Below are 12,468 nucleotides of genomic sequence, written 5' to 3'. Positions count from 1 at the left end.
GTGACGGCTACAATTGAGACTCCAGACAGCCAGCGCCAATGACAAGCTCATGTCATCACAAATAATGAGAACATTCAGAGACTGCAAAGCTCAGCCATGGCTGAGCATTCCCTCCAAAGCTTTCATTCTTCCCATTTATATGCAACACCTGCACTGGATTTTTTTTTAATCCACCATGAAAAAAGGCCACTTGGAGCTTAACATTTTGTAGGAAACCGCTGTTTCAGACGCATCAACATTTACTGTTATAGTGGGTTTATTTTAATTGAATGACCAATTCTCAGCACCTTTTTTCAAGAGAATATATCGGGAAAAGTTTTAATTAAATCGCTGCCCTTATGGTTCTCACATAAGTCATAAACTCACAACTTTACGTGGACCTGACTCAAAAATGTAACTATTCTTTTTCAGGACAAAATCTGCCACAAGGACATCTTCACCAGCTTTCATGGTAATCCATCAAGCAGTTAATCCATGATTCAAAATAATAGATAATTCAGGTTTATTCCAATTTGGAAGTGAAAAAAAAAAAATCCAGAATTTGTCAATTTTAGGAAAAGTACAGTATTTTCTGCACTACAAGGCGCACCTAAAAGCCTATAATTTTCTCATAATCCCATAGAGCGCTTTATAATCCGATGCGCCTTGTATATGGATTAATATTAATATTAGTATCGGTTACAAACAAGATCGCTGAAAAAAAGCCGGCAGTAATGCTGCACTCTGTCACCAGGGGCTCCCTCAGACAGTATTCAGGCCGTACCACGCCCCCTAACAACGGTAGTCAAGGGGCGTCGCCGAAGTGCCGACTCTCACTCCTGCTGTTTGACTGCAGAGCAGCCTGCTGAGAACACCGGTGACCGGCTACGACAACGTAGCAAAACATTGGGAATTTTCAACAATTCTATTAACAAAGTTTGACTGACTGACTGATCTCAGTATTTCCCAACTACTGAGGCGACGGAAATAACCCACTTTAAAGTTAATTGGTCTAAAAAATGCTATTGTCGAGTGTCAGTACTGGATTCTAGTGACAGTCCATTCTATTAGTCTGTGGAAACACACGGAGAAACTGGCATAAAGGTGAATGAAAGATCCTCAAAGCTGAACTTCCAGCCTTTTCTGAAATATCAAGCGACTGTGGTGCCGAAGCATTGGAGTCGGAGGCGGAGTATTGAAAGGAGCATAAACTTTACTGCTGAACATTTGAGCAGGGTAAGACAGAGTGAGCAACACATTAACCCGTCCATGTAGGAACCCCCAAACTACACCCAAAGTACCTGGGTGAATTACGTAACCCCACTACACAAGCCCCCCCAGAATTCACCCGTAGACAAAATCCCTCTCCCGGGGGGGAACCACAGGCCGACCCCTACGGGTGCGAAAAACGGGGGTCGAGGAGGGAGAACTGCCAGGCCCGGCAGGGCTGACGGGGGGCGCGGCCTTTGGCGGGCGGGGCAACGGGGGTCGTCCCCGGCGCGGGGTGCGGGCCAACTCCAACGGCCGGGAAACATCCATGTGAGCCGGTTTAACCCTATCGACAGACACAGTCTAGGGCCTACCGCCGATGTCCACTGTCAAACCTTTAGCACCGTGTCGCAAGACCCTGAACAGCCCATCGTAGGGGGGCCGCAGGGGTCCACGGTGGGCGTCATGGCGGACCAACATGAACTCGGCCCCCTGTAGGCCAGGGGGCACCCGGAAGGTGGGGGCGCCGTGTTGCGAACTGGGGATCGGTTTAAACATCCCTGCGACCTCCCGCAGGGAGGAGCTCTGCTTGGCCGCGGACCACGGGGTGGCGGCGTCCGGGATGAAGTCCCCGGGAACTCTCAGCGTCTCGCCGTAGACGAGTTCTGCAGACGAGGACAGTAGGTCCTCCTTGGGGGCGCACAGTAGGCTGAGCATGACCCAGGGGAGCTTATCCACCCAGTCGCCGTCGGTCAAACTGGCGCGTAGTGCCGCCTTCATGGACCGGTGGAAGCGCTCACATAATCCGTTGGCTTGCTGGTGGTAGGAAGTGGTCCAGTGTAGCTTGACCCCAAGGCTCGCAGCCACCGCGTTCTACAGCTCCGAGGTGAACTACCAGCCGCGGTCGGAGGAGAGGTCTACCGGAGTTCCGAATCGTGCAACCCACGTGGAGATGAATGCACGGGCCACGTTGGACGCCGTTGTCGAGGAGAGGAGGACGGCCTCGGGTCAGCGGGTCGTCCTGTCCACCATGGTGAACAGGTAGGTGAAGCCGTGGGAGGAGGGAAGCGGGCCCACTAGGTCGACATTGACGTGGTCAAATCTCCTCTCAGGTACCGTGAAAGGCTCAAAGGGGGCCTTTGTGTGGCTGTGTACTTTGGCACGTTGGCAGGCCACGCAGGAATCAAACCATGACCTCACGTCCCTCTTGAGCCCCCGCCACACGAATTTCTGGGAGACCAACTTCACGGAAGGCTTCCTGCCGGGGTGCAACAGGTTGTGCACTGCTTCGAAAACGTCCCGTCGCCAGTCCGCGGGGACCAGGGGGCGGGGTTGGCCAGTTGAGACGTCACACAGCAGCTTGACGCCGGAGTCACCGACTGTAATCTCCTCTAGGCGGAGACCAGTGTAAGAGGTCCTGAGGGTCTGTACCTCACCGTCTGAGGCCTGGTCGGCAGCCATGAGGGCGTAATCAAGGCCCAGCTGGACGGTCCCGATGACCGCCCTGGAGAGGCAGTCCGCAACCGCGTTGTCTTTACCAGCGACGTGCTGGATGTCTGTCGTGTACTCGGAGATGAATGATAGCTGGTGCTGCTGTCGAGCAGACCACGGTTCAGCTACCTTGGACATCGAGAACGTGAGGGGTTTGTGGTCTACGAATGCCGTGAAGCTCCGGCCTTCCAGCAGGAAGCGAAAATGGCGGATGGCCAAGAAAAGGCTCAGGAGTTCTCTGTCAAACGCACTGTACTTGTGTTCCCTGGGGGTTAACTGGCGGCTGAAAAAGGCTAGGGGCTGCCAGGCACCACCGACCCACTGTTCGTGCACAGCAACGACAGCGTAGTCCGAGGCGTCGGTTGTGACTGCAACTGGGGCCCCAAGCACCGGGTGAGTCAGCATAGCGGCGCGGCTTAGCGCCATCTTGGTTGCGTCGAAGGCGGTCAGCCGCTCGTCCGTCCAGTCGATGGCCTGGTTGGGGGACTTGTTCTTCAGGGCCTCGTACAGCGGGCGCATGGTGTGCGCTGCTCGGTGAATGAACCGATGGTAAAACGTCACCATGCCGAGAAACTCCCGGAGTGCTCGGGCTGTGTGTGGCCTGGGGAAGGCAGAGACAGCTTCCACTTTCGAAGGGAGGGGGACGGCGCCATTTTGGTCAATGAGATGTCCGAGAAAGTGAATGGAGGTCTGCCCGAAAAGACACTTGGCCAGGTTGATGGTCAGGCCGTACTGGTTAAGTCTCATGAAGAGATCCCGGAGGTGGGTCAGGTGTTCCTCCTCTGAGGAGCTAGTGACAAGAATGTCGTCTAAGTAGACGAAAATGAAAGGCATGTCCCTTAGCGCAGATTCCATCAGCCTTTGGAAGGATTGGGCTGCATTTTTAAGCCCGAATGGCATACGCGTGAACTCAAACAGTCCAAAGGGCGTGACCACCGCCGTCTTGGGAATGTCCGAGGGGTGTACGGGGACTTGGTGGTAACCACGCACCAAGTCAACTTTAGAGAAGACGACCTTACCCGCCAGGTGCACTGAAAAATCTTGGATGTGGGGAGCCGGGTAGCGGTCCAGTGTATTAACATCGCTGAGGTGACGGTAATCACCGCAGGGTCGACAACCGCCGTCTGGGGGCGAGGCCCAGGGGCTTTCAGAGCGTCGGATTATCCCAAGCCGCTCCATATTAGCGAACTCTGCCTTGGCGATGGCCAGTCTCACCGGATCGAGCCGCCGGGCTCTAGCATAGATGGGAGGGCCCTTAGTGTCACCATGTTTGGCCGTGGCGGCGGAGAAGGCGGGTTGCATCAAGTTGGGGAACTCGCTGAGGAGTTGCTGGTACTTGTCACCCTCCGAAAGAGAACTGGAGAGACCGCCGTATTCTGCCCCGTCGCGGACGCACGTCAATGAGGAGAAGGTCAGCGCGTCCACCAGGCGGCCATGTTTGACCTCCACGAGCAGACCGTGAGCACACAGAAAATCGGCGCCGAGGAGGGGGAAGGAGATGTCGGCCGTGACAAACTCCCATGTGAAGCGCTGGCCCCCAAAACACAGTCTAACAGTTTTTGTGCCATAGGTGCGAATTGGGGTGTCGTTGGTGGATGTCAATGGCGGTCCCTGGGCCCCGCCGGCAGTGTCACTCGCTCCTCTGAGCACCGGTGTCGCAGAGGAACTTACGCCCAGAGATAAAGTCTTTGATGAACAGTAACCGGGATGTGGCGCCCGAGCTCACGGCCTTCACAGAGCGCGGGCCATAGCTGCAAGGGGTGCGGCACTGCTTCGCCCTTGCGCCGAAGCGTGCGTGGAAGTAGCATAACCCCGGGTCAGAACGGTCGGGGGTGGCGGGGGCGTTTCTGTCAGTCTGTACAACGGCGTACGGGGGTGAGTGACTGCGTGCCGGCGGGGCGTGACTGCGAGCCGGGGCCAACACATCAGGGGTGAAACGCTGTGTAGCTAAGAAGAAACGGTCAGCCTCCTCTGCTAGAGCACGGGGTTCCGTAATGGTCATATTGGCGAGCGCCGTCTGCACGTGCGGCGGCATGTGCCTCAGGAAAAGTTCAATGAAGAGTAAATTCGTTTCTTCCTCCCCCAGTAGGGCTAACATCATTTCCATGTGCTCTGAAGGTTTGCTGTCTCCCAAACCTTTAATGGCAAACAAACGCCTGGCTCTCTCAGGCCGTGACAGTTCAAAAGTTTTGAGGAGATATGCCTTTAATGCTGGGTACTTATCACTTGCAGGAGGGGATGTGATGAAACCCACCGCTCTGGCTGCAGTAGAGCTCCGTAGGGCCGCAACGACGTGGTAGTAGCGTGTAGCGTCGTCATCCACGCCGTGGAGGGCGAGCTGAGCCTCCGCCTGGGTGAACCATGCCGCGGCAGACGTCTCCCAAAACTCCGGCAATTTCAGGACAATAGCGTTGTTCGTCATGTTCGGATCAGTCTCGGAAACTTTGTCAAGACTGACGTCGGGTCACCAGTGTGGTGCCGAAGAATTGGAGTCGGAGGCGGAGTATCGAAAGGAGCATAAACTTTACTGCTGAACATTTGAGCAGGGTAAGACAGAGTGAGCAACACATTAACCCGTCCATGTAGGAACCCCCAAACTACACCCAAAGTACCTGGGTGAATTACGTAACCCCACTACAAGACAACGGTACCTGGTGTGCTGCACTGATTTACAAATGTAGGTGATAGCTCTGGGGGGCGGAGGGGCGCATTCAGGTTTGTGTATTCTGTCTGCAACGACATGCTGTGAGTTTCACGGCGGTGAGACGCCGACGTTAAACTCAGTTCTAGGAGTAAAACAGCGTCACATTTGACAGTAAATTAGCAGCCTGACATTAAAACCTGGTTAAAAATTGTTTAGACAGCAAATAGCTGCACCTCACCTCCGACTGGACTACCGATCTATCGAAACAATATTTCATAAACGAAGACGAACGTCGTTGCTTCAAAATTCAGATCAGGAAATAATCCGCCCTGTTCGAACTGAGTGGACAGTTTTTAAGATCAGGTTTTTTAATATGCGTGTTGACTTATTTCTAAGATGGCAAAGTGATCAGGTTTCCTTGAGGCTCAGAATGGCTTATTTACATAACAATAAGGGTCGTTCACAGCTGACTAAAGGTACTCACAGTCATGAATGTTCAAGCTAGTGGACGGATAGCGCAACTACAGCCACTAGTTTTTTAAATCTATTTTAATGTTTTTTTATTATATGCGCCTTATAATCAGGTGCACCTTACATATGAAATAAATTATAAAATAAACGATTCATGAAAGGTGCGCCTTATAATCCAGTGTGCCTTATAGTGCAGAAAATACTATAATGTTTGTGTAATTTCACATCTTATTTTAATGGATGTTTTTCTTGTATTTTGGCAGTTTTTAAATGTATGCTTCCCTTCGTCTTCTCTTTAGACCTTTCCCTTCCTTTCTCTTGGTGTTAGACTTGTGTTTTAACTTATGTGTCTTCATAGGCCCCGTTGCATGTTTGTTAAGCCCCCTCTAACAAGGTTCCCTCAATTGTGTGATTGTCTGATTATCTCCAACTGTCTATAATTGTCTCCTCCCTGTGCCATTTGTTTCCATGCTCTCATCTCCCAGGTGCATTAACTTCCCTCTCTAACTGCCAGTTCACCAGACATTTCTGTCTTGTGTGTCGTCTCTCCTTGTGTTTCCCAGCAAGTTCCTCTTTCGATTTCCTTGTGTTTATTCTACTTTTTCTAACTTGTATTGTTTCTTGAAGATCATCTCTGTCTCTAGTTTTTTGGGTTTGTTCACTTGATGTCTTGGATTGGATTTGCACCAATATTGCCGACATATGTTTGGACACTGAGCTCGTCTCATACTTTTTTGTTGCAGCTGTTTTCAGACAGGTTTTCACCCCTGGAATGTTTATGGCTGTTTGTATATTAAATCTCAAAACTGCACCCTATTGTCTCTGCTCATTGTCTGCACTCGGGTCCTTACGTTTTAGCTGAACAACACAAAGTGGCCAGTGTGGACTTGGCAGATATACGCTTTAACAGTGCACTTAGTGAACTGAGACACATTCTCCATAGCATAGTGACAGAGTGCAGAGGAGTCCCATGTGGTTGGTTGTAATTTGCGATGCAGAACGATGTGAGCTATCTGTTGTAGAGTCTCTGGCTCATGATGGTCCTGCCAGCTCCTCCACCTTGATACCAGTTCTGAGTTCTGCTCCTTGTGTCCAATGGGTGGTGGTTCTGCAGACTACTGTGGTTCCTAATTTCCAGTGGAGTACCATTCGTGTGCTGTTCTTAGTTTTATTGTCTTTCCTACAGCATTTGTCAGATTGAACCCAGTCTCAAAAAACATTACATGAAATGAATTACTATATAAAAGATGAAAATGTCCAGAAAAAAAATCAGCACAAGACTATTGCTTCAGTAAAATTATCATCAGCCATTGAAGAAACTACACATAAGATTAAACAGTATTAGGAAATGGCAGAAAAAAGTGTTAATATGAATAATATAATGCTGCCCATTAGAAAAAAATACGAGTTGTCATATTTAACTGTAAATCACCTCAGTTAACAATAAACTGCGTTTTCAGGTAGAAATAGCATCACTCACACACACACACACACACACACACACACACACACACACACACACACACACACACACACACACACACACACACACACACACACCACACACACCTCTTCACCACTTGCTCACCACCACAGATCATTATTACACTCCACGCCACCCTGACAATGAGCCACAAGTAAGCCCAGCTCTTCATAACAAGATTTAAATATGCATTTAATTTCTGTCAGAAAGAGTCCCTTTTTGTTTTTTCCCTCAGTTGTTGCCATGACAGACCATTGATCAGGCTCCTCTCAACACATTCATAAAAGGGCGATGCATTGATAATTTACAGTGAAATGAAAGTGTGGAGAAAGTAGGATGGTAAAGAAGACAAAAAGAAGCTTTTAAATGGCCCTATTGAGTAGTTACTAGGGGTGAAAAATCAACAATACAAGAAAAAGGTTGTTTCGCTGCATTAGACTGGGGCCCTTTCTCAACGGTGGGGTCAGGAGCTCATCTCTGCACTGTGGAAAACAGATTTCAACACCTTCAGAATATAAATGTAGAATATGGAAAAAACTTATAGGATGCACTCCGGTACTAGACTGCATTGGGAACTTTATTTCAACAGAAAAACATTCTGAGGAACAGGTGGAAATTCAGTTTCTCATAAATTAGAATTGGATCATTGAGCAGAGAATTGTGTTATAAAGGTGTAAAAAAATGTTTAATTCATTAGTCTTTAAATACCAAGCGATACTAATGGTAGCAGACCAACGAGACTACACACAAGTTGACACAGTACACGCTATTACATTTATAATTATTTGCTGTGGTAATCGTTTCTTTTACTGTGTTAGCACATTAGTATTTGTCAAGTAGCATTTATTACGCATGTAAATAAGATTAATTTAGCAGAATTTTGTTACATTGGCTCTAAAATCAAGGAAATGTAAGTGGAAGGATAATAATTGAAAAACCAGGTATTACCAAAAACTGTTGGCTTCATTCATGTGAATGTTCTGCTTCTGCATAGTGTTCATATTAAAAGTTATTTGGTTTACGTGTAAAAAACAGGGTCGTCTGGAACATATTACATGGGCTGTCTATGGGACTCTAAATAAGAAAACCCACCAAAACAGACTCGTTTAATTTCTGAATGTTCAGCAGTGAACTGGAAAATGAAGGGGATAAAACAGCATGCAAGCACACAGTATTACTTTTGAGACAAAGATGACAAACTAACAAGTTAGAGGTACGTTAGCACACATCACCCAAAAAAACAGAAAAAGACTGAAACCAGCAACAAATAGATTTAAAAAGGAAAACACCAGCAATGACGACTGCGAGCACACTCATGCTCAACCATGTTCACACGAATTTTTGTGACCTCGCATTCCAGACATTCCTGTTCCTGAAGGAATTCAATGTTTTCAATCAAACTCACTGATCTCAATCCTGTCACCGAGTGGCCCGTTTTGACCTTTTGTTCACTCACAGAATGATCCCAAGAACCGAATGGGTAATTAGCTGCTGCTTTGGCAAATCAGAACCTAATTACTTGCTTAATTGAGCAGATGACACAGAAATTGTGCCCTGTTTTTTGATGCACATGAACCTCATTATTTGCTCAAACTCTGGGGACTTTAAATGAAATATTGCTGAAGTAAAAAATATATGCATGTATAGTAATAGTTACAGTAGGAGTAATAGCTTTAGCAAGCACTTCCCTGCAATATGTCCTAATGTAGCCCTTTAGACTGAGTGACCGCTCGGTGCTTCTCAATACATACCTGCATTCAGCCACTCACATCATAGCAGCAGGGGCTACCAAATAAGATACCCCCTACTCATTGATGATCAATGACCATTAACACAATCCCAATGGAACAGACATTGGGAGATAGAAGATAGCTGCTTTATCAAGTGATCAGTTAAGTACACAAAAAGGCAATCAAAATAGTATTTCTGTCAAGAAGACATCAGAGTTAAGAAATAAAACAGACTGCTCTGGTGATTGTTCAACAGTTGCTGCCTAAACCCATGCACGTCACCCAAATAACACAGCATGGCATCAAGCAAAAGTTAGTGAGTAGTCTGTCTTTAGGTCAGGCCAACAGCTGGTGCACAAACTAATTGCAGCGTGCATTATGTCATAGGCATGAAAAAACTCAGAACATATGCCAATTAAGTATTTCAGTCTGTAGTCAATACGAGCTTTTAGTGTCTGAATGATGGGAAAAATCTGAAGAGAAAAGCTAAATTCAATCAGGAGGTGATTCAAACTCAAAAATCCCTTGCTGTGAGGTAACAACAGACTGAAGCAGAGAACCACTGCGCCACCAGTGTAGATGCAAAAGAGAAGCGAAGAGAGACAGTTTGAAATATCGACCTATGCAGTTTAGTTCAGTTACACAGAAGGACAAAAAGTTCCAAATAATTCAAGCAAGTAAATAAAGAGCCACGTCAAAAAAAGGCAGTCAATATAGACTTTGAATAGTACAACAATATTGAGCTCTATGCGAAAGTTGATTAAAACACCAGCAGACATGCAACTTGAAAAAGGAGGAATGAAAGGCTTACACTTTGTTGCATTGTCCTCCACACAACCCGCTGGGAGCAGCAGAGAAATGAAGAAGAAAGACATGTAATTGAGCATCGGATAAATCGACAAAGAGAGAGTGAGAATAGAAACAAAAGTATATCCACAGTATTAGCTCAGGATGCAAAAATGCAAATGATAAATGGCACTGCTGAAACATTCTGCACAATTGCCTTATCTCACTGCACCTCTGTACCTTCGTATACCTCAGACCGTTTTACACGAATACCACTCTGTGGAATAACATTAAGTTCTGTTGCCATTAAACCTGATCAATTCATAGATCTGGATATGCAAACTGCAGCGTTACTTAAAGATTTAACCTGGAGTGGCCTAATGATCTCACAGGTAGATTATACATGATGCTAAAGCATCTTCCACAGATATAGTGCATGTAAAATAAGCAAGACATCCCTTAAAGTATGAATGAACGACGAACATGTACAAATGCATTTAAAATGATTTAATGTTATATTTAAACATCTTGTAATTACAAAGTTATTTTGTAAAGGAGAGAAATCCTTTTTAATTGAATATATACTTGCATATATCACTGGTGCTCATGTGAATTAGAAGTTCTCCTTTTTTTGCACACATGTGAATGACAATACACTGCTGAACATGATAGATCACAGTTGTAGGATCTATAATTTACATATAATAACTTGTCATCTTGAGATCCTCAGTGCAATTATATACTGGAGCACGACAGTGTCAACCTCCTACACCTTGTATTTCGGTGACTTAAGGTGATGCAATAGATCTTTTTATAGCCTCAATTAATGTCCTAGGATTTATCATCATAGGATGGATGTTGAACCTGTTTCAGAATCCTAAGGGCCAGTTCTACGTGCAGCACATCCACTCCTGATATGAGGTATTTTTGTCATGAGGCAAAGTTATGGTATCTAATGGTATCTACTTTTTTCCAGGAACAACATGTCCAAGAAGGTTATCCCGGGAAAATAATTGATCGAGATGTGGCTGCAACCTCTGCACTGAAACTATGAAAGCTATTTGAAAAGTGCAGCACACATCAGCATGCAATATGAACACAGATTTACATTACTTTCTTGGTATGTTTTTCCTCCATTTTTTTATTTTGGCCTTTGGATTTGAAAACCTCCACAAGCAATATTTTTCAAATTCTCCACACATAAAATTGTGTAGTTTAAAAACAGAATAAATAAATGAAGTATAAACCCCTGCTTTGTTTCTTTTCACACTATTCTAAACTGATTCTTCATTTGTCAGTTAAATCAGGCAAAATCTATTAATGATTGTTTTAGGAACGCATCTCTTTGTTTTATTGTTATTCCATTGATGCCATCTCCTTTGATTCATTTTGATATTTTCCACTCATTTCACCTGAGTCTGATTTTGTTTTGGTACATACCAGTCTTTCTAGGCTTGTTCCAGCTGCTGTAGTTGGCCTCTCTTCAGGGGTGTAGGGTCTAAAACGGGTGCTGAACACATCCGAGATTCCTCGGACCGACCGGCCTATTCCTGATGGCTTTGGTTGGCCGCAACCTTGAAAAACCTAAAACAAAAGACACAATTACCAAAGAGGAGGACAAGCACATGGGGAATCTGAAAAAGGATAGAGGTAATTCCTTCATTGTTATAAGATGTGATCTTCTCATTACAGCATTGAACAGATACTGTATAAACCAGGTTATTAGCAGTGTGAAACTACATTAACTCTCCACTATCCATTCATTTGGATCCGCAAAGCTGTAGTTTGTCTCCACCACTGACAACTTTTCTTGAAAAGCCCAAGTCAATTTGCTCACAACACTGTTTCTGGTCTGTGATTTGAGATAGAAAACCACATAGAGCCAGACTGGAACCAATGCTGTCTGGCTCTGACAGACTCTCTTTTTCCAGGAAGTGTGCAGGGGATGGGTGGTGGGGCTCAGAAAGTTACTTGCACACAGCCGAAAGACATTTTTAGAATGGATCTTCAAAATAAAAAAAAAAACCTAATACATTTGAGGATATGTGGGTCAAACCCCTTTCTTGTGAAGATTTCTATATTAAATATGAATTATTAGACCCCTTATTGGCCAGAAAATGATTGAACATAAGAAAAACTTTTAACTTCTTTATTGTATTATTTGCAAAATAAACATGCAGCCGTATCATTTGACCAACCCTACATCAGTCGTGTAATTCATAAAGGCTCGATGTGAGATTGCATTGTCTTCAGGTAGCCCAACCTGTGTTGCTTTGGGACCCAGACAACACACCTCCAAAGGCACGGCTCATTAACATTCCTCTCTTGGCTGTCTGCCCCCCCCCCCCCCCCCGCGCCTCACTCTGATGGAACACTCTAGTCTGCTACCTGGCTATCAAGGAAAGAAGCTGTCATATCTCCAATATTTATCAATTCTTTACCATGATTACAATTCCAACATGCTGTACATCACATATCTGTGCAGCTGGAATGAAAGTTCAGCACAATATAGCCTGACACATTCTGCAGAGCCCAGTGATTAAAAGAGGACTACCGTACAGTTAAAATGTGAATGTGGGGAAAGATTGTAATCTCAGATCAATCTTTCAGGCAAGCACAAGTGTGCAAAGGATGAGGAGTCAAGCACAAAGACAATGGGAGAATTTGTAAATTTG

At 45.8% G+C, this 12,468-nt stretch overlaps 1 protein-coding gene across 2 annotated transcripts in view; it reads right to left on the bottom strand.

Moving 5' to 3' along the window:
- The window catches only part of gpc6a (glypican 6a), a 149,682-nt gene that overhangs the window by 28,614 nt on the left and 108,600 nt on the right, over positions 1-12,468 (bottom strand). The window contains exons 6-7 of one of the 2 annotated variants that reach the window (XM_068322231.1): positions 11,234-11,377; positions 9,819-9,848 (exon numbers count right to left, since the gene is read on the bottom strand). In XM_068322231.1, coding sequence (XP_068178332.1) covers positions 9,819-9,848; positions 11,234-11,377 — 174 coding nt within the window. The remainder of the gene's footprint in view (positions 1-9,818; positions 9,849-11,233; positions 11,378-12,468) is intronic. The other variant, XM_068322239.1, reaches the window with a different exon arrangement.

The sequence above is a fragment of the Antennarius striatus genome, chromosome 1 (assembly GCF_040054535.1).
Source record: "Antennarius striatus isolate MH-2024 chromosome 1, ASM4005453v1, whole genome shotgun sequence".
Classification (NCBI taxonomy): Eukaryota; Metazoa; Chordata; class Actinopteri; order Lophiiformes; family Antennariidae; genus Antennarius; species Antennarius striatus.
The sequence above is the reverse complement of the archived record's forward strand: the minus strand, read 5'-3'. Positions and strand labels throughout refer to the sequence as shown.